Source organism: Colossoma macropomum, unplaced genomic scaffold, assembly GCF_904425465.1.
Source record: "Colossoma macropomum unplaced genomic scaffold, Colossoma_macropomum, whole genome shotgun sequence".
Taxonomy (NCBI): Eukaryota; Metazoa; Chordata; class Actinopteri; order Characiformes; family Serrasalmidae; genus Colossoma; species Colossoma macropomum.
Window position 1 is genome coordinate 17,250,266 of NW_023494788.1, and position 27,887 is coordinate 17,278,152.

General features: G+C 38.3%; 3 protein-coding genes across 5 annotated transcripts; 2 read left to right on the forward strand and 1 right to left on the reverse strand.

Moving 5' to 3' along the window:
- Positions 1-1,869: 1,869 nt before the first annotated feature.
- Positions 1,870-5,050, forward strand: LOC118806936 (thiosulfate:glutathione sulfurtransferase-like). Its single transcript, XM_036568646.1, has 4 exons — positions 1,870-1,935; positions 2,795-2,920; positions 3,046-3,208; positions 3,802-5,050. The coding sequence occupies exons 1-4, from the start codon at positions 1,923-1,925 to the stop codon at positions 3,854-3,856; spliced, it is 357 nt and encodes a 118-aa protein (XP_036424539.1). The 5' UTR covers positions 1,870-1,922; the 3' UTR covers positions 3,857-5,050.
- A 1,717-nt stretch (positions 5,051-6,767) lies between these two features.
- On the forward strand, positions 6,768-12,632 carry cunh4orf47 (chromosome unknown C4orf47 homolog). The gene is made up of 8 exons (XM_036568650.1): positions 6,768-6,882; positions 7,705-7,810; positions 7,949-8,168; positions 8,981-9,118; positions 10,437-10,512; positions 10,697-10,879; positions 10,977-11,149; positions 12,540-12,632. Exons 2-8 carry the CDS (start codon positions 7,714-7,716, stop codon positions 12,589-12,591), a joined length of 939 nt encoding a protein of 312 aa, XP_036424543.1. The 5' UTR covers positions 6,768-6,882; positions 7,705-7,713; the 3' UTR covers positions 12,592-12,632.
- On the reverse strand, positions 12,218-27,623 carry pdlim3b (PDZ and LIM domain 3b). Of its 3 annotated transcripts, none has more exons than XM_036568648.1 (8): positions 27,393-27,623; positions 20,438-20,589; positions 19,874-19,958; positions 17,617-17,684; positions 16,283-16,480; positions 14,977-15,104; positions 14,694-14,805; positions 12,218-13,315 (listed from the first exon to the last, which is right to left on the reverse strand). In XM_036568648.1, exons 1-8 carry the CDS (start codon positions 27,483-27,485, stop codon positions 13,126-13,128), a joined length of 1,026 nt encoding a protein of 341 aa, XP_036424541.1. In that variant the 5' UTR covers positions 27,486-27,623; the 3' UTR covers positions 12,218-13,125. The 3 variants fall into 3 exon arrangements, with proteins under 3 accessions (XP_036424541.1, XP_036424540.1, XP_036424542.1); XM_036568647.1 differs by lacking the exon at positions 17,617-17,684 and adding an exon at positions 18,348-18,535; XM_036568649.1 differs by lacking the exons at positions 16,283-16,480; positions 17,617-17,684 and adding an exon at positions 18,348-18,535 and having other exon boundaries at positions 27,393-27,622.
- Positions 27,624-27,887: the final 264 nt, after the last annotated feature.

Genomic DNA, 27,887 nt, shown 5'->3' on the forward strand with positions numbered 1-27,887 from the left:
CCTTGATGCGAATAAGCAGATTTCTAAATAAGTGGACAATCTGCTTCTAGTCAGCTTCCTATCATGTTTCATTCTCTGCATTTAATAAAAAAAAACAACAACAGTAGGCGAAATTTCTTTTCATAGGATATGCAGGGGAAAGCTCATTTATATTCAGTAAGCTCCGCATAAAACTCCATTTGATTGGCTCCACATACAACGCCGTCTGATTGGCCGAGCGTCACCCTGCCAGGCAGATTAGGTAGCCAAATGCATCCTATATGTGAAATTTGTTTATTTGATTGTCTCTTTCAGTAATTAAATGTGTGTCTGTATTTTAAAGCTGCCTAATAGATACTGTTAATAGAGCTAATATTTCTAAGAATGGGAAAAATGTGATTTACCTACAAGATTTATCAGGAATAGTAGCTGATAAAGAGGTTAAAGGACATATTGAGGTGTCTCTTTAAAGGAGGATAGCATTTATCATCTGCTTCCTAAGCTAACAGGACATTGTTTACAACAGGGATAGTACATCTGATTCAACTAATGAACTAATTAACAAGCTTCTCATATGCTGGGCCAGGTGTGTTAAAGGGGAATTCCACTATTTTTTCAAAATTTCTGACTAATTTAGAATAATCCTTAAACAGAGTCAATCAGAGAGGTTTGAAGTGAAATGGTTTATTTTAGAGAAACTTAACTGATTCAGATTTCTTTACAGTGGTGGTGTTAGGAACCAGGGGTTGCTATGTCTACAACACAAACATAGCTGTTTTATTTACTATCCAAAACCACCAGGGAGTCTATGCAGGTACCCTCCAAGGCTGGACGAACTTCTATAGACTGCTTGTCTTATCAGAAGTGCCGGCAGCAGTGACACAGATAATCTTGCAGAGAGGTAATTTAAAAAACAGTGTGGCCATAAATGTGGGAAATTCTCCGTTTGAAAAGAGGGAGAAAACGGGCCAGCTCCCTAACTTTATTGGCTTGGGAGCGCAACATACTGAGACATGAAGCATAAAAGCAGGAGCTGTACACTATCATACAAAAGAAGCAAAAGTGTATTGCAGAATAAGGCCTAAGCTGAAACATGTCTTTTCATACAAGCTGCATGAAGCACTGTGAGACAACATCCAACACATTCACAATAACTGCTTTCATAATTGATTTTCAAATAATAAAGTACAGCATACAGGTGATTGTTAGATTTTATTTTGTTTTTTAGCCTCAAGTATCTGTTTTTAAGAGGATACACCAACAGACACCTTGATGATCTTTGTATATTACAGGTAAAAACTAAAATTCATTACAATTCCAAAAATGAAAAAATGTATTCCTCGCCCAAACATCTCTTTATTCAAACCTTTGACTACTGAACGTAGAATTCTCACTACACTATTATTAGCTTATCTGCAGTTTAAGGTTTAACATGGTTTCAAACCTGAATGACTCATGTGGGTTCATAACCTCCATTGCTATGTATTGCATTACTGACAGTTTAAACTAAAGAGGTAATGTTAAAAACTAAAAAGAAATTCAGTTGTTAGTGTTTATTAGTGATATTAAACCCACTGTGAAAAATGAATGTGCACTGCCTTTAACTAGGCACTAACAAAACACCAAAAGCAATATTGCTTAGTAGGCTATATTATTCTTTATTTGGTTTGTCTGCAGACTTTGGTGCATATTAAACAGGTTTTTAGAGTCATTTTCACAGTATATTAGTTGGATGATTGTAAAATAATGCTGTGGTGCTTGTGACTGCGTTCAGCTTCGTTTGCTCGGCCAATCAGGCGGCGTTGTGTGCGAAGCCAATCAGGCGGCGTTCTGTGCGGAGGTTAATGAATATTGATGAGCATTCTCCCGCGATTCATATGAAAAGACATTTCGCTGCCGGTGGTGAGGAGTTAGAGTTGGAGCAGACCACTAACAGCTTCAAGATGGCCAGTGCAGGTAAATATATTTTACAACTTCAGCCAAACTTACTAACACAAGACGACTGCAATCTTCCATAAATAGAAACACAGAGCAGAATTGTATGTGTTTTACATAGCCTTAAATGAACACGATAAGTTTGTGTTGTTATGGTAACGTGATGAGACCCAAGTTCGTTTATGGATGCTACGATATTTCACAATTTTTTTTTTTATTTTTTTTTTTTGGCTAAATCAGTTCAGGCTCATTCTGGCCTGGGCTTTTTTGTCATATTATATCCAAGCCCTTTCTCTAGTGACTCTAGTGAGGTTATTCTGCTGCCTATGAGTTTGTCATGGATCTGTTAAGAAGTGATCTCTGGGGTTTTGTTATTTGTGTCATGTCATCATCATGACTTGCATTTATTGCCAACGCCTTAAACCACAGGGCTGGAAATTTCTGCTGCAAAATTTTCTCTCGTGGTATTAATATACTTGTCAAAAAAGGTCTTCAGTCTATTTATTAGTAGTAGATTTATTTATTTGTTTGCTTATTTATTTATTGATTTATTTATTTATTTGCTTCGTATTTGTGTGTTTATATATTATTTAAAGGTATTCATTTATTTTTTTGTTTGTCTTCTTTTGCTTACCTACTGTTTCGCTATATCCCAGTTTTATGTTTGAACTAATCTGGAATAAGACATGCTGTACAGTTATTGCATAGTCATTGTTGTATATCGCCCCACAAGCATCTCACAAAAAACCTGCCCTTCCAGTTCCTCTGGTTCCGCACATACATCTCATTATCTCACATGCTTACCGGTGTATGTGTACCTCAGATCCTATAACGGAACATTCTGCACATGCTTGTTAACACTTGTGCAATGCCGTTCTAGATAAGGAGATCTCCTACAGTGATCTCAAGTCCCTCACTGAGAAGGGTGAAGGGCTTGTGATTGTGGATGTGCGCACCAAAGCTGAAGTGGACAAAGGGCACATCCCGGGGTCCATCCATATTCCAGGTCAGTTACAGGGCCAACACACAGCTATTTACTTAAGACCGGTCTTTTTGTTATCCTATGTTTCGTTTGTAAACATTGTCGTCTTCATGCCACGCTCTAACTTATTACTTATTTCTTTCTTTTAGTGGAGAATGTAGGTAGTGACTTGTCTCTGGATCCAGATGCGTTCAAAGAGAAATTTGGCGTGCCCAAACCCCCATTAGATGCCCCAAATCTGGTCTTCCACTGCCTGTCGGGTCGGCGTGGAGCGGCTGCCACAGAAAAGGCTAGAAGCCTCGGCTTCCAAAAGTATGATCATAAATGCATTAGGAACTGTTTTTAATTACACTGTATGTCCAAAAGTTTGTAGACATTTGATCGTTCAGCCTGTCTTCTGATATCGAGGGTACTGGGTATATGTAGTGTTAGCCCTCCCACCCTGCTACAGTAATAGCCTTTTCACTTCTGTGAAGGTTTTACACTAGACATTGCTTTAAGGATGTGATTGCATTCAGCCACAAGAGCATTAGGTCAATTACTGATGTTTGATGGCATCCCAAAGGGATTGACTGGTGCTCCATAACTCCAAAGAACACAGTTCCACTGCTCCACAGCCCAATGCTTGGCATTGGGTATAGTGACCTTAGACTCAAGTGCAGCTGCTCCAGAGCATCCCAATCTGTCAGCAGTGCTTTTCTATGAAGATTATACAAGCTATGTGTGTGCAGTGGATGCACTTCAAATTAGCTGAATTCACTCATTAAAAGGGCTGTCTGGATGCTTTTGGACATACTGTGTATTTAGACCTATAATAATAGAATGCATGTTTTGAATTCATTTCCTGTCTGTAGATCTTTGGTGTGAGATTAACATAGTCTTCCTCTCTCTTTCTCACCCTCAAGTGCCCGTAACCTGGCTGGAGGTTACATGGAATGGTCAGAGAAGGAAAGAAAATGACGCTGCTGCTCCAACACATCAAGCACACTCCAGATGTTTCAGTTAGAATTATTTTTGTAGCGCTGTATGTGTTTAGCTGTCTGAGCTGTCTTTAAATTGAAATACCTCAGGGTTTATGCTAAATGGGTCCATTACAAAATGTGTACCTTTATTACCTCAATGCCAAGTTTTACATTTATACAATGGGTTTAAAATACATTAAAAACATTAAGAATATGTAAGAAAGTATTTATACCATTTTACCATTTTACTATCTCAACAGTTTATAGACTATACCTTTTGTGAAGATGTGAAACTTTGCTGTTATGTATATATCAAAAGATCCATCACTTGGGTCAGCTGCTAGCTTCCCAGATAGCAAGAGGATAGCTGGCCACTGTTGGCTAGCTGATGGCAAAGCTGGCGGCCCTCTGGCTTTTTGCTCAGCATTTTCCGAGCGGCCCACCCGTGGCTAACCCCTTAAAATCCCAGGCTTATTACATACTGAGGCTTATTATTCAGTAACTACAGGGACTTCAATGCAAACTGGCTGAGCTTTTCTTAGGTTATAGAAGTGTATAATCAAACTTACAGGAGTTAAGCAGATTGTTAGACAGAATTCCTCTTTTGATCACTCTTTTTGTACTTACAGTCCAATTTACTTGTTCTTCCTTCATTTCCTACTTTCGTCATGCTTTGAAAATTAGTTTACTAAATAATTTTATTAGCAGTATCAAAAATCTGTATACAGCTGTGACCAATTAGCACAGTGTCAGCAACAAGATTTTCAACAAAATCATTTTATATTAGGCCTAGTGAATCATTTTTCCCAGTAGTCCGTGATAGTTTATTTTCTCAAATAAAAGACTATTTGCATTTAAAAGCTGTTTTTAGATTAAAAACTATTATGCATGACAATAATCTGGGTGGGCCAAAAACGGACTAGCAGTAGCCATTAGTCAGTGTTGACCTTTTGAAGCTAGCAGAATGATATATATTTGCTATCTGGGATGAGATGAATCTTGAAGCTCCCTAAAGGATGGACATTTACACTGACCTCTGTTGTTCTTTCAGGTAAGGTGCTGTTATGTCGTGTTAATAATGTCGCTAAATTTAATGTTCTAATTTTTCTGTTTAAAATGAATTTGACCGCAAAGGTTTTTGATGTTTGGGCGCCAGTTCAGTTGCACATACAGGTGTGAATATTAGTCATGAAGCAGCTGTTTCCACTTGTTTCTTGTACTCGTGTCACTCGAAACTATTAAAATGCTACCATTCTACTTTGTGTCGCTTCATGTTTCTTGGTTTCGCCTTTCAATGCGCAGAGTGCCACTCTGGGTGGCGCCATTACTTCGTGCTGCGTCCAGACTGAAGACTGACCAGGCCAGGCGTAGAAAGGTTTACCGCCTAATCCAGCGCCAACTAGTAAGAACTTTCAGCCGTGCACAGTCACGCCTAGATGTATCAATAGTGTAGCCTCAAATTACAAAGCCACGATCTTTACGTGGATGTCTGTATTAATTCCACTGTTAGATGCATCACAAGGTGGGCTGCAGCAGGACTGATAAACCCACCTACGTTTATCCGGCTGAGCTCAAGCAGATGATCCGTGCGGCCTTTCCGGGGGAAATCTGTGATTATCCAGACCCATGTCATGAAAATGTAGGCTTCTTCATGTCTTCAGGCTGATTTAGAGGGGAACTCTACCATTTATTTTCCAATAATTCTACATAATGAAGTGGTGGAGATGTGAATAGACTTCTTTCATGTAAAATGCCCTGTTCAAGAGAAACTTCCAGAGTCAGAACTGTTTACAGTGGTGGCGATAGAAAACCAGACGCCGGAAGAGTTAAATGCATCTAAAAGGTCCCTCACAGAAAGTTATTACATGATGTGGTTTGATATTATGTTGCCTGATGTCTGACACATTGTTTATGATAAAGTTTTGGTTTAAAATGTATTTTAATTCATTTGTTTTAATTCGTTCTTGGCGGAGGAATACATGCAGCGCGTCAAAATAGTCCCCAAAAAGCTTTTAAAGATTTATGTCTATTTTACCATCATCAAGATTACATATAAAACTCGGAAGACACATGTAGATTCACTTGGGGTTTTGTATAGTAAGTAAAATGTCTATATTTGTGTTGTAGACATGGTGACCTGGTACTATCACCACCACTAAAGAAATCTGAGCCTGTAAGTTTTTCTGCAATAAACATTTCACATTAGACCACTCTGAATGACTGTTTATATCTAAAGAGTTGAATTATTCAAATTTTGAAAAATTAAGGCTAAGTCTGTTTTATACACTGGTTGTCTTTCCTTTTAGGTGTTTACTGTCACCATGGATGACCTGAACAGGCTGAGCTCGACTGATCTGGGCTGAAATTAGTCTGTATCCAGTGTTTAAAAAAATGTGAAACGATCTATGTGTAAAAAGAAACATTTTCGTCTTTTTTGTATGTCTGTTTACACCATTTGTTCAATAAAGTAAAGGTAAATAAAGAAATAATTGGTTACAGAGTTTTTATTTGGTAAGTATATTGTGTGGAATTATGTAATCAAAATTATTAATGAAGTCATTAATTGTAATTAAATTAATAATAATTGTCATTAAATAGGCCGCAACCTTACTTGTAAGTATAGGCAGATAATTTAGACAAATACTTTCTGCTTTGTCCAGCATAGAACATGTACGTTTATTTCTCCTGTTTGTCCGTTGACTACAAGTCCCAGAATTCCGCAGTAAGTGAAAGCCATAGAAGCTAGCGAGTGATACAAATAATAACCGTAATCCTCGACTGAAATTAGGAGTTGCATTAAATGAGTAAATACTCATCTAAACCACATTTATAACAATGTCTATAGGCTAATAATTAAATTTAAACTCTAGGCTATGTTTGATTGAACAGTAGGTCCACCGACCTGACATCTGAAGCTACTGGTTACACTGGGCACCAAGGAGACGAGTGTACACAAATGAGGCAGCAACCAGTAACTCTTATTCTGACTACGCACAAACTGTAAGAAACTGCTGAATATTAACGGTATGTATGAATATTTTCTGGAGTGCTCTCGTATTCTATGGTGTGAGGACAGCATTGGCAGGAACATTCCTGCGATTAGAAAAGAAATGAAGAGGGAGAAGAGTTATCATGATTTGGACGCTCACCATCTACTTTATTAGAAGCCCAAATTTTGTGCTTCCACTGATGATCTGTACCTGCTTTATAATTAATCAAACAAAAGTATAGCAGCACAATTACAGACTACAGCCCAGCTGTTGTCATGCACAATTTGTCAGCCACCCTCTACTTCAATTATTACTGGTCATTTTCTTACCACAGGACCACTGTTGATCAGACATTATTTGGGCAGGGGACATTTTCACATGTAGTGATTTATAAGTGGGAGTTTTACTATTATGAGTGTGCCTAGCACAGCAGTGTAGCTGTTTTTTTTAATTTTTTTATTTTTTTTGTTTTCCACATCCATTATTGTCACTGCTAGATTGAAAGTGCTTCACCAGTCGAAATACATAGCCAAATGCAGTCCTGTGGTCAGAAACTGTCTATTGCTAATAAGCTAAAACACAGTTTCCCAAATCTATTCCTTGAGTGCCCCCTGCCCTGCACATTTTAATGTGGCTCACAGCACATCCACTTTAAATCAGGAAGGGTTTCTTAATGAGCTGATTAGTTGAATCAGACATATTGGAGCAGGTAAAACACAAAATATGCAGGGTGGGCATACTGCAGGGCCAGGGTTGGGAGCCACTGTTCTAGTAAAGTGGGCCTACACAATAGGTGTTTCTAATAAAATGGCCTGTGAGTGTAAAGTTTATTATGACTAGCTGCTTTTTGTTGGAGGTTTGAAAAATGCCGCCTGAGGGAAAATCTGACATGGAGCGGGTGGGCCTCTTCAAGGAGATGGGCTACGTCTCCATAGGTGACAAATACACACCCTTCATTTATCGTAAGTATAAAGAACATTGAAAACCTCACTCTGAAAATGACAGATAGCATCAGTGCTTGAAATTTTGATGTTGGTGTGAGCAATGTAAAATTGGAATCTAAGATGTTTTGTCTTATTTATTTATTTATTTATTTGAAGGTCCATTTAACGAATCTGCACAGAAGAATAAGCAGATGTTGTGTGGGGGACCAAAGAAGAAATCTGCCCTCCAGGCTGGCTACTTTGACACTCAGTTCAAGAGGATCTTTGAGAAAGAAGCGTTGACAGACCTTGTCAAAATCCAAAGACAGTATAAGATTCAGCAGGCGAAGAAGAACCTAGGGAAGGCCTTTCTGCCAAGCAGTGGGGAGAAGAAACCGTAAGTTCAGCATCTTTTATTCCACTGTTGTCCTTGTCCAGGCTTACTTTTATTGTATATTTGCATGACTACATGGTGTGGAACTCCTTCAGTGCAAAATGGATGCTATGACAATGAAGGCTTTTTGACTCCAGTAGTTCTGGAGATGCCACCCAGCAAACAAGACCCATATTCTGTGAAAATATAATAGAGAAACCATTTTTCTAGTGGAAAATAAGCATCTGCACATCCTCAGTAATTGTACTGAATACAGTAGATTCATTTCAGAGATAGTTTTGTTAACTTATATCCATGGAGTGCCATACACTGGCCTTCATTTTGTTTTGTGACATATTCATTAAAGTTTATCCTAAAAATAGACTTTAGCTCTGCATATTGGAAGACAAGGCTATTAATGTTAAAGGCCAATATGGTGCAGTGGTCCTTTTCAGTGAGAACACATGAAAAGAACCACCAGCACTCAGAGTTTCCATTTCATCATATTCCTCTCGCCTCTGTGGAGCCTGCCCCAGAGAACGGACACCAGCCAAGATATCATTATGATCTTAATGAGTCCAAGACTAGGAAAACTCCACACTGGCCTTGTTCTGAGACTGTGACACACTGTGTCATTTTTCATGTAATTAAGATGGTGGAAAGTACAGCCTACAGGAGAACAAGACAAAGGTATTAAACTTCTGTTTAACATGTAGGTCAAAATAAATGTCATATGTTTTATTATCCAAGACACTGTGAAGCAAATTGAATTATTCTTCCACTGAAAGCCCCAAGTGTTGTTCCTTTTCTCATAAGTCAGCTATGTTTTGTTTCAGCTCAGGAATTGGCAGCTACTATGGAACGCTGGGAGGTCCTATCCAGGCTTTGAGTCCCTTGCAGATTCCCAAAAAAACGTACAAATCACCAGGCAAGAACATGTACACCAGCCCACCCAAGAAAGGAAGTGGATATGGGTCAGTAGCTTTTCGTAATACCTGCTTTTATGATGAGATTGAAAATTAAGATAAAGCTTCTTCTCGACTACTAGCACTTTTAGAGCAAGTTACTGTTCTCTCTTTGATATACATGATATAGACACAAGTCTGTCATTTTGCTTTAACAATCTTATGTCTGCATGGGCGTGACAAAGAGTAAATGGGCGGAAGTTGTGGCATCTTGTTGCTGCTCAGGCAGTTTCCTCTTGTGGGACTTCCTGGACTATTGGATTTCCACTTCCACGCTCTAATTCTTAAAAAAAATGCTGTCTATTTGGACATTAACTATATGCTCAAAAGTTTGTCCACACATGCTTATCCAGCGCATCTTCCAGAATCCAGGGTATTAAAGTGGAATTGCACCACTTAAAATTAGTGCATTTATCATTAAAACAAAGTCAGACATTGTAGAGAAATGTATGGAGTCAGAAGTGTTCACAGTGATAGGAACCAGACATCTGAGGTGTTTAATGCCTCTAAAAGAAAGCTGTTACATGAAATGGTTACCAATCATGTTGCCTAATTCCTGAGACATTGCTTTACAATAGTTTTACAAAAGGCCTAAAATGTAGCTTTTAAAATAAATTAATGATGGAGCCCATACAAAGTGATTTAAGGAAAAAATCCCAGAAAAGTTACCAAAATTTGACTACTATCAACATACTTATATACAAATTTAAAGCTCAGAAGACACATGTAGGTTCACTGGCCTTTTTGCATAGTAAATTAAATGGCGATAGTTGCACTGTAGACATTGAGAACCCTGGTTCCTATCACTGCTACGGTAAACTGAACTGTAGGTTTCTCTACATTGCTCCATTTCACATCAAACCACTCAGAATTACTTTGTTTACGTGTCAGTGACTGAATTATGTAATAATTTTGTAAAATCCGTTGAATACTACTTTAATTAGCAGTTTAATAGGCAATAACGGCCTCTGCTCTTCTGGGAAGACTTTCCACTAGATGTTGGAAGATTGCTGTGAGGATTTAATTGTATTCAGCACTAGGGTGTCACTCTGTTTGCTGGCATTCAGCACTACAAAGAATGCAGTTATACTGCTCCCTTCTTTCCTGACGCTGGACACTGGGCGTGGTGACGCTCATGTGAGGCTTCTTCAGAGCAACATTATCTATTGGCAATGCATTTCTATGGAGGTTATAGCTGTGTGTGCACAGCTAAACACAATTGTCAGTAAAGTAGCTGAATTCACTAATTAGAAGGTGTTTCTGGGTACTTTTGGACACAGTATAATTGTGTAGCTGGATCTGAGATATTTTCCTGTTTGTTCAACAGCTACCCAGGTGTCACCCTGTCCAAACTGGACTTGTATTCCTCCGACCCATATGACCGAGCAAAAGAGATGCTAAAGGTATACATTCACAAGAATTTACTGTAAATGTTTGGCTTTGTTGTAATATGACAGCTTCTGGCCCGTCCTCTCTTCTGGCATTTGACTGAACCTATGTTTTGTGTTTTTGGTGAGAACAAGTCACCAAATAGCTTGTGCATGCAGATGATTCATTTTGAATGGCTAACAAGAGGTTGTTTTCCAGCGTGAGATAATTGCTCACAAATCTATGCTGAAAGGGGGACCATTTCATTTGAACCTCCATCCCAAAGAATGCTTTGACAGCAACCCTTACAGGCTTGAAAAACCTCTGCCACCTTCAAAGAACACTGAAGACAAAAAGACACACTTTGCTGTGCCTTTCAAACCAAGTTCTCCCAGCAAAAGGGTATGCACTGTGTGTACACTGTAGTTTTTTATGTTTTGAAGAGTTGAAGCATGTAATGAGTCTAACATTACAAACAGATCGATACATTTTCTTTTAGATTGGAGGGATGAAAGCGGGGACGTTTGATGTCTATCCGTCCCACTCTGCTGACCCCTACGTCACTCGAAAGCCTAAGTCAGTGACCATGAATAAGGAGGGAAAAATCTTCCACCCATCACCTGGCCCAAAGAGCACTCCAGTCAAGAGCGTAATCGCCCTCAATGTGAACAAGTAAGTGTCTTGCAAATCAAACATTTGGCCTACTTAATTTGAATTAATGGGCATAAAAATATCTGACTTCACAACGAGGCAATTCAATTACGATTCTTTAGGACATTATTTAACAACTCATACTGGAAACTTGTGCTGGTTTTACATGTTGAAACTTTCACATTGAAACTTCAGTTGCTTGAAACCTACACTGAAACCAAATTGTGCTTAAGTTGCAGCAATGTAAAGCATTCTGCAACTCACTTGAAACTCAGCAGTTGCAACTGCCTCATCTTTGTGAAACAAGATGGTTTATAATTGAAAAGGAGACCCACCCTGACTGGTTTGTAGTTTTCCATGTTGCCAGTTTCTGAGCCATCACAACAAACGTGAGTTTCTTAAAGCTAACATTTCTGTAATCAGCTGCGTTAACTAGCCAGCTAATGGCAACAGCTGTTTAAACAGCTGCTTTTGCCACCGTTTGTTGTTCTTTAGCCTGCTGTTATCGTGATTTATGCAACTAGATTAATTTTCTCCTCTGTTGATGTCCCCTAATTTTACACAGAGCTCAGATTCATTTGGGGTACAAAGGATAAAAATTATTACAGAAAAGGAGACAAGGATGCAGTGAACTTCTTGTGCTTCTAGGACAGGATGAGTGAGACATCAAGTACACTATAGCTGTAATTGCTACTTAAACATGGTTGCTTAAATGAAGGCTTAACATACACAAAATAGATAAAACTAAAAATATATAGTAAAGAACCCTAGATAGGCAGATAAATGGCAGATACATAAAAACAGCAATGAAGAAATGAAAAAATAAACAAAGATGAAAAAAATGTTACAAATATAACATCTTGCAGGTGATTTTGTAGCAAGAACGATATGGTGTATTAAAAAATATGAGCTGCTAATTTAGCTAGGTGAATGTGTTGCATGCAACAGTTGCTTTGTGTAACTGTAACAGATATTGTTGCAGGCAACTCACAACATGCAACTAGTTGCATGACATTTGACAGTGTAAAGCCAACTTTGAATTTCACCAAAATTGAAATTAATTCAGTGATTTAAAAAAGCCCAGACAAAAAAATGAGCACATACTTTATTGAATATTCTTCAATCATAATCAATTCTAACGTTTGAAAAAAAACAATGCAGTTGAATTGCCACCTTCAGATCTGTGCAATCACAATGCATCAATGCATTTCTACACCCCTAATCTGAACCTCTACTGAGGAGCATAAGGTGCATATTCTCATTCAGCAATCAGTCCACAGACTTTTATCATATTAACAACAGTGCTGGTTTTCCTCTATTGTAACTTTACTTTTTTGCTGTTAATTTTATCCCATTTATACACACTGCTGAATGAATTGTGTCTCTAAATTTTCACTTTTTTTATTTGCAGGTTTGTGAACTTCACAAACTACAATCAAGTCTCCTCTGTCATGGCATATTAAGAGCTGTGATGTCTGGCAGGTGACCGTATTAAGATTAAAGACATATATACACTTCTTAATTCTCATTTTCGATCTATTCAGTCCCTTCAGAGCGGTTAGTGAGTTGTATGAAATTTAATGGTTTATTTTCAGTTAGAAATGTATTCTGGAACAAATTAATACAACAGTATTTTCTGGCATGTTCTGAATTTACTGCATGTGTAAGATTTCACACACAAATAACGTCATAGAAACGAATACCAGCATGTGCAGAAAGTTGCTAATGTTTTCGTTAAAAGAAAAATATGTGTTTCAAATTTTCAGCATATTTCAAACCCAAAAGCACCAGTTAGTATTGAAATTCAGAATTCAGTAGGCAAGGTCTCTTGCTGCTGCTCCATTAGAGCCTACTTATTGCCCTGAAATGTGAACAAGCACAAAATATACACCAGACATGCCATGCTTACAGCAGAGTTGAGCAAGCAATAAGCATTCCTACAAGTTTCAATGAGTTGCAGCAACAGTTGGCTATGAAAACCTGAGCAATGGTGTCCTTTAAGCGTTGGGGTACACAGTGACCAGGTCGTGGCCTTCAGGAGGTCTCATTCGGATCCGAGCGTGAGTCTCACAGTACATCTGTCCCTCCACAAAGAAGTAGCCCTTCTGCTTCAGATTCATGCCGCAGTCCGAGCACACAAAGCAGGCAGGGTGGCGGAACTTGTCCCGCGCCTTGACCACAGTACCCCTGTCAGTCAGACACAACAGTGAGTTTGATCTTAAACATGGAACACTTACCAGATTTAATCATAACCCAATGATAATTGTATTGTACTTATTTGAATAATTCCAAGTAACTACATACAGTTAGTACTAGTAAATAACCTAGTGCTACAGTCTGACTTTGAAAGAGAGTTTATTATTAGGGCACGGATGGGAGAAGTGTCAGTAAGAATAGGGACTAAAGTGACACCTGCATTTAGATTTATGGGAAGGACTTCAGTAAACCTGAATAAACCCCTCATTACAATGAATAATGTACATTAGAGAGTCCAGTGGTGCAAAACCCCAAGGGAATGATTTGCGGAGTATGAAAATAATGCAAATTATACGCTATGGCCTTCACATTCTGTAGATCTCAACTCAGTTGAACACCTGGGAGTTTTGGGGGCGACATGTTAGACAGCAGACCATCACCATCATCCAAACACCAACTGAAGGAATATCTTTTGGAAGAATCTCATTCCTTCAGTATCCTTCTAGAGACTTGTAAAAGGCATATTGAAGCCATTCTGGTGGCTCATTGTGGCCCAACACCTTACTGAGACACAAAGTAATTATGAAATTATCATTAGCTTATTGGTATTGCCAGTAAGCTGGTGATAATTTCCAAGTACAACTACAAATGAGTGACCAATTATAGAAAAAAGAACAACATAAAATGTCTTAGTAATGGGTTTGTTTTTCCTTTAACTGGTCACCTTTTTGTAGTTGTACTTGGAAATGCACACAACACCAGTAAGCTATGTAGTTTCATATTTATTTAAATTGTATTAAATTTTTGAGTGTTATAGGAAAAAACGAGATTCATTAAAGCATAAAAACATAAAACATCCATTCTTGTGTTGAAATTATTCCAATGTTTATTAGTGTTTTTAAAAACATTGTGACAAGAAATGTTCATACTGTCCTATGAGAGATGGAATATAATAGCAGGGTTCCAGTGCATAAACACCTTGTTACAAAGAAGAATGTACGTTTGAGTGTTCAGTGTCACTGAATGGTTAGTTGAGTATGAAAATAGTGCAAATCAAATGCTATGTCCTTCGCAGTCACCAGATCTCAACTCAACTGAACACTTATGGAAGATTTTGGAGTGGCAGCGCTCACCACCACCACCATCAAAACACCAAATGTGGGTATATCTTTTGAAAGAATGGTGTTTCATCCCTCCAGTACAGTTCCAGAGACTTGTAGAATATATTCCAAAGACACATTGAAGCTATTCAAGGCCATTCAAAGATATATAGAAGAGTTCATTTTAAGCTAAGCTTTATAAACAGGGTTGCCCTGATTATGTGGAAGTCTGTTCCCTATATAAAAGACCGTATAAGGGCTTTACTTACACAATGCCATTGCCACATTTGTCACACAAAGGCAGTTTCTGTAGCGAGCCAGAGGCTGCTTGGGGCTTTGTCACTGGAGCTTTGACACTTCTTGTTACCAGAGGCTTTTTACCTGTCAACAGAGAAATCACATATAGTGTTCTTATTAAAGCAAGGTGCACTGTCAGTCAGCTCTTCTACAGAGATGCTATCAACTCAGCTGGTGCCAGACATGGTTGGAAATATGGTGCAGTTTAATTGGCAACAAGAGAATAGAGATGTTTTCTACATTCTGGTAGCTCACCATCACTGTCTATATAGTCCTGCAGGGCCTTAAAAGAACCAGACTGGCGAGGCTCATGTGGTCTGTCATGATCCTCCTGCAGCATTCGGTACACATGAGAGTCTTCAATGGTGTTCAGGACTTTTCCACTGAGAACAAAGACAGAACAGAATCGTGTTAATATTGGTTTCCCATGTTGACATTTGTTATATGAGATATATACAGCTATACAAAATACACTGAGTTGGTGTTTTTACCCTGAAAGGTAAGGTTTTTTGAAGGGTATACGTGCACTTTGTAGGAACACAATTATTGAATGTAGGAGAGGAACCACCATAGGACCACCACTGACCAGATATTGTTTGAAAGGCTAAAAGATGACTAACACTACTCTGCATGGAAAAACAGAATCTAGGGTGTACCATTAAGGTAGATGTGTCTGATAAAAAAGCTAAGTGTCCACAGTAAGTTGTACAAGCTTAACAAACACTATCATGTTGGTGTGACTGCTGTGAATGGTCTGTAACACAAATAATATCTAGTAAGTAGTGGTGGTGCTTTTCCACTGTTTAACAGAGTAGAGAGTAGCTGCTAAAGCAATGGCTGGGCTATAGTCACTAATTGAATGCCTACAAACTGCACCTTTATGGTGCCAATGATTGTAGGTAGAAGGTAAGTGTATCTAATAACAACAATATGGTCCAGCAAAATCATATAAAGCTATGTCAAACTGCAGTAATGTACAAAGTTAAAGAACACCCTTCATTTATTTAATCTCCAGTCAACTAAAAAGCAAAGGATGTTTAGCTGTTGAAAAGCAATTACTGAGAAAAGGAAATAAACAACAAGAAGAAACTTTGCTGGTGAAGATTCTGCTTTTGTCTTCAGAACAATGGACTGACCACCCTAGAGCCAAATGTGTTTGGGGTTACTTGGATTATGAGAAGCAGAAAATGCAACCAACTTCTAAGACTGAACTTTAAAGGTGTGGAAAATATCCCTGTACATTTCTTTGAAAAACTGAAAAGAATGGAAGCTGTAATAAATGCAAAGGTTGGACACACTAAATGCTAAAATTTAAAGATTCTATGTAATTTTCTGTTCAATATACATTTTCTGCTTTTTTCCTGACACTGAAAAGTGAATACATTATACTTAATGGCCATTTTGACTAGAAATTAAATAAAGAAGGTTGGTGTCTGACTTTTGCAAAGTACTGATAAATATTTGTCAGTATGATATGTACTGTGTTCCTCTAATACTAGATCTTATATTGGCAGATAGAGTAGAGTTAAAGAAGATGAGGCCAAAACTCAGCTTTGGTTACCTGGGTGGTGCCTGTTCATTTCCAGCAGACATCTGAGCCTGCTGTATTGCTTCTGACAGACTGGCATCCGAGTACAAGTTAATGGGGGAGTTATACTGAGCAGCAAGAGCCAGGGCTTCATTCTGAGTGGGATTATTAACTGGTACTGAGCAAGGGACTTGAACTGCATTTCCCATCACCCCCTGAGATATGTTATCTCTGAAGGTGATTTGATCATGTGAAGGCCAGTGAAAAAAGGAGGTGGGTCAAAGGGATGTGCGGAAGCACAGGGCAGAGAAGGGTGAAAAGAAAAGAAGAGAATAGAAAAGAAGATTAGAAAAAGCAAACAACTATCAAAAGAAGAATTTACCTGCTACAAATAAATATCATGTTGTTAGGAGTGGGCAAAAGAGAAGAGTATATCTGCGGTACTTCTAGAATACTGTAGTTACATGTACAATATCAGTCTGAAAGTTTGTAGACATGCCATCTTTTGCAATAAATGTATTAATAGGGAGTTTGTCCCCCTGTTGCTGCCATGTCAGCCTCTCTTCTGAGAATGTGCTACACTGAAGTGTATCTATAGATGTTGGATCATTGCTTTGCATTCAGTCAGGAGCATTAGTGAGGTCAGGTTCTGATGAAGAATGATTAGTTCTCGACCACAAACACCACTCCAACTCATCCCAAAGTAAGTGCGGGCAATATGACAGTGTTTCATGTTGTTGTGATAAACTGTGTCACTATACACCACAATAGGCTTCTCTGAGTTCACCTTTAGTACCTTAAAGAACACTGACAACATGAATGTTTCAGTAAAGAGGTATATTTAGGCCTGTTTAATAGGATTTAGTGTAGTGCAGTATAGAAAAATGCTGAATAAAGATTGTTATACTTTCATTGTGTTTTATTGTGATTATAATAGAATAATTAGAATGTGGTGCTGCTTGTGCTCTCTGTCTGTTTCAACTTATCTAACTTATACTGTGATGCGTATCACAGATTTTGAAAATGCAGTTAAGGATTATCATATTACCATATCAGCCTGTATATCCTCATATAAACCATAGCAATGGGTGCATCTTAAAGTAACTGAATGTACTATTTAGAATGGTGTGTGAATACTTTTGGACATGTAGTATAGAATAGAAAGACAGATGTATCATGTAACCTGCAATATATATTGTATGTGGTGAAAATGCCCTCAAGTAACATCAAATATATGATGCTACATTTTTTGCCCACTCTTATTTCAGTGTCATGCAATGTCTCATTTCTTTGAGTGTTTTACTTTATGACCACAAATGTCTCATTATATGACAATGAAATGTACTAATTTGATTTGATCTAGTGACCTGCTTTGGCCCCCAGGTATGAAGGGCTTTGGCCTGACATTAAACTTGTGTTCGAAGTAGCCAAGGTCCTGTAAGACATAAGAAGGGGAGGAAGGAGAGTTAAGATACACAGTTAGAAGGACATAGGGAGAGAGCAGAGGTCCTCTCAGGTCCAGCATTTTATACCTCAAAACAGTTTGCTTAAGTGCACTTAAATGAAATTGTACCTGAAAGAATTTAACCTGTTAAACCACCAAGATAATACTGGAAACTTACCCCCTTAGAAGTCTATAGCTATTACTGTCAATCTGCTTTTCATTTGAGTTAAATTAAATACTTAGTCCCATTATGTCCATATTTAAATGTAAATCACTATAATAAAACATCTGTTTTCCTTTAGAGCACAAATGTGGCACTGATTGAAAGTTTGGAATATACACTTTTTGGCAGAATATCTTCACTTGTTTCAACGACTTCTAAGGGTTACGAGTGAAATGGAATATAATTAGCCTAATTCTTTCTTGTTTTCCACTCTCAAATCCAAGCGGTACACTAATTTGATCATTTCATGGATGACCAGATTTGCCTATAATTCTGTGTAGTAATCTGGCTTGTTTGGAACTCAAGCCTCCAGCAGGACTTAAGAGAACTTCCGGCATGGTGAAATGTGTGTTTAGCTCAGGTGTTAGAGGCCAGGCGGGTCACAGCAGCATGAACAGAGGTGTGTGAGGAAGAGTCAGATCGCCACTCACCCCTCAGGCCTGTCATGCACCAGGCCGCGGATTTGTCCATGCAGGGCGTCCTGGATGTTGCCCTCAGAGTAGAGGCCTATAGGGGTGTTGTAGGAAGAGCTCACCACCTGTCTTTTGTCATCCAAGTTGCCAGCAGCCACAAATGGCTGCGCCCTTCTGTTGTGGCCTGTGCCTATTGGCTTATACTCCTGTATACAGCGGACAGACACACACACTGCATGCTGAGGTCAAAGCGTCACACAGACAAGGCTAAATCACAACACAGTGCAGTGCCAAATTCTGCTCTATTCAGTGTTGTTTTTTTCCTGCATTGTAAATCATTCTGGTGAATAACGGCTTGTCTTGATATCTTGATAGCAGTCCCTTTTAAAGATAGCAGACGTAACAGTCTGTTTGGGTCAGATCCTGCTTTTGCATGCTGAAGTTCTATTTTAGTTATTCTGCTTGTACGCTTCTTCTGACCTTGTCCAGACAAAGGCCGGGCATGTTAAGACAGAATCACTGTTCATCTTTTCATCCCTTTTGATTAGTCTTACAAAAGAAATACACATAAAATAATACATATAAAGTTAAAAAATAGGTTTAGTCTTTAAATGTAATCATAATACTAAAACAAAATAAAAATGTCCAGAGTTACATGCATTTATTGAAGAAAACGTTCATATCAACAAAAGTACCTACAGTGTTGGGGTAGTTCCACAAAAAAGTAATGCATTACAACTGACTGCGCATCATTTTCAGTACTTTAAGCAGAAATAGCCAAGCACAGTAAATATCATTTAAAAGGCTTGTTACTTGAATAAGACACAGCCAGTTATATTGATTATTGTAAATGACTGATACCTGAAAGACTAGCCTGTAGAAATGGTCCAAAAACAGCTGCCATGAAATTAAATCTTTATGAATACAAAGTAAAGCTTATAGTGCTATTTCTGAATGAAAATCCAGTCTGGCCTGTTTAGGTGAGGTTGGGGCGCTTTCTTTTCCACACTGTGTAGTAATTAAACAGTGTGAGTAAAGCCAAAGCTTTGCATGGTGGCGCCTGGGGTTAAATTCTTGCATAGATAATAATGGTGGTGCTTTTGGAAAAACTTTTACCACTATGAATGATTCTTATTTATTTATTTATTTATTTTCAGAATAACGTCATGATGAAAAATGGCTGTTTCATTATTATCATTAACAAGTAATAAATAGCCTAAGTAATATTCTGAAGCAACAGCTGACCCTGTGTGCTAAGAAGTGGTCAGTAGAGCGTTGGCCATAGTTGAAGGAGTGATCCAGACAGCTCAGATTTTATTATGTACCCTACTGGCCAAGGTCAAAGTCCTCAGATATAAATTATCTACTGCCCCTCTCATGTGTCTCATGCAGTCAAGCATTTGAAAAGAAACATGAATAAAGAACATGTATTTCCAGCCCTCCATGCAAAGCTTCTATGAATCTGTCTTATAACAGAAGCATATGTGAAGCAGATAATGATGGCTGTGCATGTGGCTCTTAGTTGCTTTTTCTCTTGATCTTACTTGTTGTTCCGCCTCCAGATTGATTTTGAATGGGTGCACTTTGCCCTCCTCCACGACTTGTGGTGACCAGAGTTTGGTTTCAGGCCTGGAATGCACACAGCACATATTTAGTCTAATACAATGTGCCACATACAAAAATAAGCTCAAACATGGTTAAGGAAGTGGGTTACATAGCATCTGGGCTATGATCTGTATCAGAATTTCTAATGCCATACAAGGTTCTGTATTTTAGTACAAAGTGTGGATCAAAGGAGCAAGTAACACGACTAGGCCTGTATCAGATCTAGCGAGTACTGGCTATGCTGATAGACATGTCAAAGGCAATCCTCGGCATCATTTTCTCTTGTCTAACCTTTTAATACATGATGCAATTAAACAAAGAACACCATACAATATTAGAAACTGTGTGGAATAATAGCTGAAAACATGCAGTATTTAACTCAACATGACAGGTCCCTGTAATTTAGAACAAGGTGTGAATCATAAGGACTGGGCTGGCTTTGTGGAACAATCTCAATCTCAGCTTAACAGTCTTGGCTGATATCAAGCTTTTATGATACTCACCTCTCTATCTTGAGGCAAAGTTGGTGAGTAGAGTCTTTGATCTTGTTCTGCGCCTCACCATGAGTCATACCATCTGTTGAGACCCCTTCAATGGCCAGGATGACGTCCCCTGGGCACAGATTGACCCGTGAGGCCTTACTGCCAGGAGTCACCTAAAAACAAGTTAGCTTAAACTTAGAGTTTGCACTGTCTTGTAAATAATGGTAAAGGTTAGAGCTGGGTGATACCATTGGTGCTGCATATTGATTTTTAGTTTTAAAAGTGTAATTAGGTGACTAAAGCTTGGTTAATTGCATTGTAGTTGTATTTATTATTTGTGGTGTGCTTTAGATTGAAGTGAATGAACAGTTTAAAAAAGGCAAAACAAAAAACAAAATTAATAGAAACTTTGCTTTCCGGAAATCTGGTAAGACGTTCTTTTAGTATCAGGAAGATGGCTTCGTTAACTTTATAATGCAAACTTTACCTGATATGATGATACTTGGAAAATATCATGGTGCTGAATTTTATTGGGACCGCCTAGCACTAGCAGAAGTTGATTTGAAATTATTTTCAGGTTTGGACTGATGAAGATCCTTGCATTTGTTTATCGGCACTGTTAGTTTGCTGTACTTATTAATTTTGACCTTTTTAAACTAGTTAACCCCTTAAAGTCCAGGCTATTATTCAGATATTATTCTTAAATGTTGTTGTTAAAGGGCCAATTAAAGGGCTTTACATTTGTCTTGTATTTTATAATTTGCCCTGTTGCCCTCTTATGACATTTTGTATGGGTTTATGTTCCAATACAGTTATAATTTATTTTTATATGACAAAAAGTGATTTGTTTTTCCATGATATGGGTCCTTTAATCCTTTACTTTTACTCATTTACCATCATGAATCTCATATGAAGGTAAGTCATCATGAGACTGAAGGTATGAGGTGAGGGTTCATTGCAGTTTAAGGGGTTAAACAGTTTGCTACCACACAAAGTATATTTTTAGGCTGGGTTACAAAAAGTTTCTACATTCTGATCTTGGAAAAAGTCATAATTCATACAATACTGTACTGCATTCCTATGAAGCAGATACAGCTCATAAATATAGTGATATTGAATAGTTATCTGTTGACCTCCTCCATGCTGAAAGGAGGCTATAAATAGTGGAGTGGATGTGTCAATCAGGGTGCAGTATCACCCACAGGGGGGCTATAGCTGGGCCTATTAGAGACTCGCTGATCTAACCGCTGTGGCATCCGTGCTGCCGTCCAGTACTTCTCTAGCCCCCTCCTTCATTAACAGAGCCTGACATCATCTCTCTTCACTCTTCTCATCCCTGAGCAGCTCATTTTCTGAGGTATTTTCCTCTCTCCCTACAGACATGTATCTCATCGGCTTGACGTGTGGGCTGAGGTTTTCTCCACCTGAGTCTATGACTAAGCAGGCCTGTTAGAACCCTGCTCCCACTCATCATTCAGCACCGTCTGCCTCCCCACAAGGAACACTGAGATCCAGTCAGGTCAGCTATTTAAGACTGGAAGATATGGTTCCTCAGTGTTGGTGCTAGTGTCTTAAAGATTCGTCAGGTTTTATTTTGGATGGCTGATGAAGACAGCAGTGATTAAAATGTTTTCGTGCTCTTCTACATTTCACATGGATGTTGGCAACAACCTGAATCTGCCAACAATTTGTGTTGTTTAGTAAGTTCAGAGGTGGGTAGTAACTACTAGTTACATGTTATAAACATTATATGTGACATGTTCCTACATTTGTGGGGAATGTAATCTATTTTTCATCTAGTTCCACCACCTTGTTAGCCATTTACACAGAGTTCCTTCTCTCTCAAAAAAGTTCCACAAAGAGTTCTTTGAGCAATGCCACAGAAGAATCACTTTTGGTTCCAGACCCCTGTTTACAGAACCATGTTAAAGAACCTTCACATTATGTTTGATACCAATTTAAGTGTCATTTATTAAAATTGTGCTCCTAAGAACCCTGAATTGAAGTATTGAGGTATTTAAGGAACCAAAAGTGTTTTTTCTATGGCATCTTGCAAATAACCCTCTTTAGAGTGTACTTTTTAAGGAGTGTAACATTCTGATGGATTTGTACTTCTCTGTGTATCTTACTTTATGTGACAAATCTGTGAAGACTCTTCACATAATGTAAGGTTGTATACCAGTGTAAGGATTTCTCCCAGAATCTCTGCATTATATTTTTTTATTTTTAAACTTTAAAAGGTTCTTCACACTTACAAATCTCTTGTTTTAAACATGGTTCTGTATGGTTCTTAAATAAAAAGTGGTTCTTTTTTGGCATCACTCAAAAAAAACATTTGTGGATTTGTGGTAGAGAGTAGGAACTAAAATGGAACTATATAAAAATGTACAAAAAAATATAATGCTGCTTTCAGAACAAAACCTTGTCTCATTTTTTGTCGGTTTCAAAAATGCCAGCTGCCCTTTAAAATGTACTAAAATGTCATGATGAATGGACAAATTGAAAAGCTTCAAAATTACTTGAAAAAAATCTAGTTCTATTAACTTCCATTCAAGGTTATGAATGTTTTTTCCCTCTCCTGTAAAGTTCCCATTTCTGAGATATGAGGTTTTGTCCTGACAGCAGTGATAAACATATACAAAATGCAATAACAACACTTTTACTTGAGTATCGGTTTAGGCTACTCAGGTCACCTTTGAGTATGTTGCCCTGTATACATCTGCCCTCCTAACCACAGACTTCCACGAGACAGGCTTTGACAAGCAGAGCCTTTGATCCGTTACTGTATTTGATGCAAATGTCTGTCTGAAGGCCGTGCTGTTACACCTGGTTCCATTGTGGTATCAGAAATTGAGGATGATTGCTGAGAAATCCGCACCAGTGGAGCTCGGAACAGAAACAATGAAAATCAGATTGTTCCCATGACACCACTCTAGCAAATGACGATGCGCTCTGTCCAACAGAGGAACAAAGCCACTCTGTTTCTGAGGTGCAAACAAGGAGGGCGCTATGACGAGTGACAAAACCACAGAGCAGCTGTTAGCAAGGCTCATAGAAAAAAAAGCTCATTTTTTGATGAAACATGCAGCATCGTAGAGAACACCTGTTGTCTGGGTTGATTCCATTAGAATGCTTGTAGCTGGACTTACAAACTGGAAATATATTGACATTAAATAAGTGAACTGTGTTGTCTTTAAATAACTGATATAACTGTAAAATGGACAAAGAATAATGAGTCCATTTCAGTGAATTAAAACTGTTTACACTGAACCAAAAAAAAAAAAAACATTCCAATGAAACTCAGATGAATTTTTAGTGAAATGTTTAAATTTTGCTCCAGCAAGAATTGAAGTTGAGGTAAAATATGTGTATATTGACTTTACTCTATTGGATTGAATGAAAGTGTGTGGCATAACTGACTTACATTTATTCAACAAAATTTATTTTTTGAACGTGGAAGGCTTCAGGCAAGAAAAATGGTAAAAAAAAAAAATGTGCCAACACAGAGGGTCTAAACCACAAAGATCTAGAGGAAAAGAAACACGTCGAGTCTTGTAGTCTCTAAGCAGCCAGACTACACAGTCATGATAAATGCTACCAACTGCATGATAATTATGCAATAACAAAAGCAAGAGATGGAATTTTAAACAGCATTGTTAACATCTGTCATAACTGACGTTTTGCAATTTATGTCCATCTGGAAGTATTCCCATATTGGAAGAAGCTTGCAGAAACAGGCAGTAGCCAACTTGTAGCTAAAGCTTGCTGTGATGTCATCACGGAGGCATTAGTGTTTGAGTGATTAGAGACAGAGGCTTAGCTTGTGGGATGTAGAAGGAAACCGCTCACATGTCAGATTATTTTTGCAGTGCTTTACTGCCTAAAGGAGCAACACCCCTGAGCCTTTAATTCAGTAGATATCTTTCATCTCGGTTTATGCTAAATCAGTTGTGCACGGTTCAAAAGCAGAGGTTTTCTACCACAACTAATTTGCATCGCAAGCCAGCTGAATTACTGTATTTACTTTGAAATCAAACCTACCACTTATTTGCCCTAGAGGCAGAGTTAGTTGCAAGAAAAGCATTACATGAGAGTGCTAACAAACCCACAGCGGTTTACTTTAAACATGACATCATCATTTGCGACTGCTGTAAGTCTTGTCTAACCCTGCCTGACTACAGAAGACTCTTTAGTGGAGCTTACATTTATCTGCTTATTTGCTCCAAGTAAAGTATATTTTTAAAAACTTTTCAGTCTGAAGATTGGGCCTACTTTTTCTTCTCTGTATTATTGTGGGCATTTTTTATTGAATGTCACAACTAGGCCACTGCTGAGAGCTAACATGTTTATGATGTGATCTAAGACTTCCTATTAATATTGGCTAGCCATAAACCTCAACAAGATATTCCAGAGGAAGAACTGTGAATAAGAGCCAGGCCTCATTACACTAGTCTGCTCTGCAAGCTGTCTCAGATCATTCTACATTGTTTCCAGGCAGACTTTGTGCATTAGTGCTGCACTGAATACTGGGAGATGCTATGAACTGTGCATTGTACAGGAAGCAGGAAGATATATTTTGAGTCTCAAAGAAGTCCTAGTGTCAAAGAGAATGAAGCCTGGATGTATGTATCCTACCAAATCACCTTTGTACTTCTGTGGTTACATTAGTGTTGCCATTCAACCATGGTCTCAGCTGGAAGGATGCATACATTTGGATAGCTCAGACAGACAAGTTCATGCCTGGTTAAGGTTTTAATTGACAGACCGTGTCCAATTTGTCAAGATACAAGGGGAGTTTTCTGAACATATAAGAGTGCAATGTGGTGTCCCACAAGTCTTTGTTTTAGGACCCTTACTATTCTTACTTTATTTGAAGCCCCTAGGATGCATAATTTGTAAACAATTTGTCACCTTGTATGCTGCTGATGATGTTATACCTGCCAACCCAGCCCAGATTTAATGACACAGTTACACATAATGAATGTGTGTCTTGGATAAACAGCAGCTTTCTCCTGCTAAATGCTAAACAATGATAAAACAGAAATTTTGCTGTTGGGTCTTATGCCCACTCAAAGTAGGTTGCAGAATTTATTCTCGACCTTAACTGTTTCTCAGTGCAATCATAAAATACAGTTTATTAAAGATTTGGTGAATATCTACAAACCTGCATTTGATTTTTTTGAGAATCATACAGTGTAGGGTTTTTTGTGTTCATTGATTGGATCATGAACTCGTAAGCATACAAAAACATTTCAGACGTTTGCAAAGTAATGATAACAATTGGAAAAACAACAGTTACCTTTGTCCAAATGCTATTTCTGGGGCTCTATATTTTAAAGTTAGGCCTTATTCATATTTTTTATTCTATTTTTTAAAAAATGTGGCAGTATCTGCTACTAAGCTAAAATGTCTGTCTCCTGGTAGAAGTAGAGAGTTCTTAAATGCAAAGCTAAATAACGCCTCTCTTCTTCACACTAACACTTATTTAACCTTCCACCTCTCACGTTGCCATGAATTTCCTCCTTTAGCAGATGGTTAAAGAGCTGTGGGACTGAGAGGGGGCAGGCGATTCACTCAGCAACAGGTGTAGGGAACCCTTTTGGAGCCCTACTGTAGACATGTGTGTGCGTGAATACCAGGCATCTAGTGCAATAGACCCTATTTGGATGCAGTTGTAATATTGACCTACAGTATATTTAGCACTGTGATGAAGGGTGGCTTATCCATATATTTGCAAATTAGCAAGTGAATGCAGCCAACTGCAGCCAATCACTGAGAGTAGAGGGAGCTTAGAGAAAGGTCACAGTGTAGAGAGTCATCAACAACTGACTCATCAGCCAAGTGAGAGAAACTATATATTAGCTTAGATAAAGTGTTAGATTAGGGATGTGATTCAGATTGGAATTTGAAATACTAGATTCAAACTAAAATTTGTTTAATTGATTTCACTGAAATCTTTTTTTCAGCTATTGAAGTGATTTAGAGTAGTTTATTGTCATTGTAACATCAAATCTTGAAATGTAACTTTTATCATTTCATTTTTTCCACTATTTGAAAAGGCCAGCTTCGCTTTACATTGTGTTAACATTGTATGATGAAGGGGCCAATAGAAATGGTCCAGAATGACCTGGGGAATTTTTTTTTTTTTTAATTTGAAAGTGCCAGATGGCCTTTGCATTGTGTCAAAACATCATGATGCAAGGACAAAAAAAAACTGTTTGGAAAAAATAACATTGTTACATTAAAGTCCATTCTAAGTTAAGAATGTTTTTACCTCTCCTGTAAAGCTACCATGAGGTTTGGTCCTGTTGGACACTGGTGGTCCCAAAGTTTTATTACACACTTCTATAACCTAAGAATAACTCAGCCAGTTTGCATTGAAGTCCCTGTAGTTGCTGAATAACAAGCCTTAGGGTGTAATAAGCCTGGGATTTTAAGTGGTTAAAGTCAAGAACCTTTTTGTTTCTTTCTCCTAAAAGGTTTTTATTTCAAATATATAGTTAAATCTCAATTATATATGATGCCTAAATTTGCAAGCATTATATCTTGTAACAAAATAGCTCAACTGTTAGAGATACTGCACTACATAACTATACACACATTCATTAATACAAAGTTGTCCTATAGTTAACCCCCTAAACTCCAGCTGCACTCCTATAACTCTACACCTCATATATCTGTTTCACATTCGATACTAAGTAACTAAAACTGGTCACTGCTTAAAAAGCCTTGAATAATCAGTCTAGAACTGAAAGGGTTAAACACAGATTCCAGCCACTGTATGTAATAAGTTTGCTTTAAAATCCCCAGCAATCTCTACTGTGGGAGTTGCTAAAAGAACTTCGTTGTTTTTAGGTCAACCCACTTATTTTCCACGCCTGTGGCTCTGCTGCCCACTGCATCAAAAGTGTCCTTATCTCTGAAAGCTCCTCCAGCTGGAATGTGTGAAGTAGCCCAGAGGGTATCTCTCACTCACCCTGGTGATGGTCAGAGGCTGGTTAAAGTCTTTGCCCCCAGAGAGGCGAAATCCCCAAGGGGCTGGCCCCTCCAGCAGCACGTTCTGTGGCATTTCTCTTCCTCGCTCACTCCCTCGTCCCTTTCTCGTCCTTGTCTCTCGCTCTTTTATCAGCGCACAGGAGAGCAGCAGCTGCGGCACTGAGAGAATCAGCTGTCCCTCCTCTTTTACACTCCCTCACTCACAGAGCTGATTGGCAGCCAGTCCCATATAAGAGTGTGTGCGCGTGTATGTGTGTATCAGAGTGAGGAGGATGCCAGGATGCCCCACCTCTAGAGTGAGATCATACAGCAAACTCAACATCTGAGGTAGTGCTCTACTAAGTTATCTCTCTCTCTCTCTCTCTCTCCCCCTCTCTCCTTTTTCTCAGTATTCTTCTCTCAATATTCTCGACTCTTCTATCTCTCTCTCTCTTTTTTATTTCTCAGTATTCTTCTCTCAATATTCTCGACTCTT

Bases quoted from the DNA above. Each gene is read 5' to 3' on its own strand.
- LOC118806936 (XM_036568646.1), top strand. The intron at 2,921-3,045 runs GTCAGTTACAGG...TCTTTCTTTTAG, and splicing joins GGGGTCCATCCATATTCCAG to TGGAGAATGTAGGTAGTGAC. The intron at 3,209-3,801 runs GTATGATCATAA...CTCACCCTCAAG, and splicing joins AGAAGCCTCGGCTTCCAAAA to TGCCCGTAACCTGGCTGGAG.
- pdlim3b (XM_036568647.1), bottom strand. From the start codon at position 27,485: ATGCCACAGAACGTGCTGCTGGAGGGGCCAGCCCCTTGGGGATTTCGC. The intron at 20,590-27,392 runs GTGAGTGAGAGA...ACTTGTTTTTAG, and splicing joins AGCCTCTGACCATCACCAGG to GTGACTCCTGGCAGTAAGGC. The intron at 16,481-18,347 runs GTGAGTGGCGAT...AATCACCTTCAG, and splicing joins GTGCATGACAGGCCTGAGGG to AGATAACATATCTCAGGGGG.
- cunh4orf47 (XM_036568650.1), top strand. From the start codon at position 7,714: ATGCCGCCTGAGGGAAAATCTGACATGGAGCGGGTGGGCCTCTTCAAG. The intron at 8,169-8,980 runs GTAAGTTCAGCA...GTTTTGTTTCAG, and splicing joins AGCAGTGGGGAGAAGAAACC to CTCAGGAATTGGCAGCTACT. The intron at 10,880-10,976 runs GTATGCACTGTG...ATTTTCTTTTAG, and splicing joins CAAGTTCTCCCAGCAAAAGG to ATTGGAGGGATGAAAGCGGG.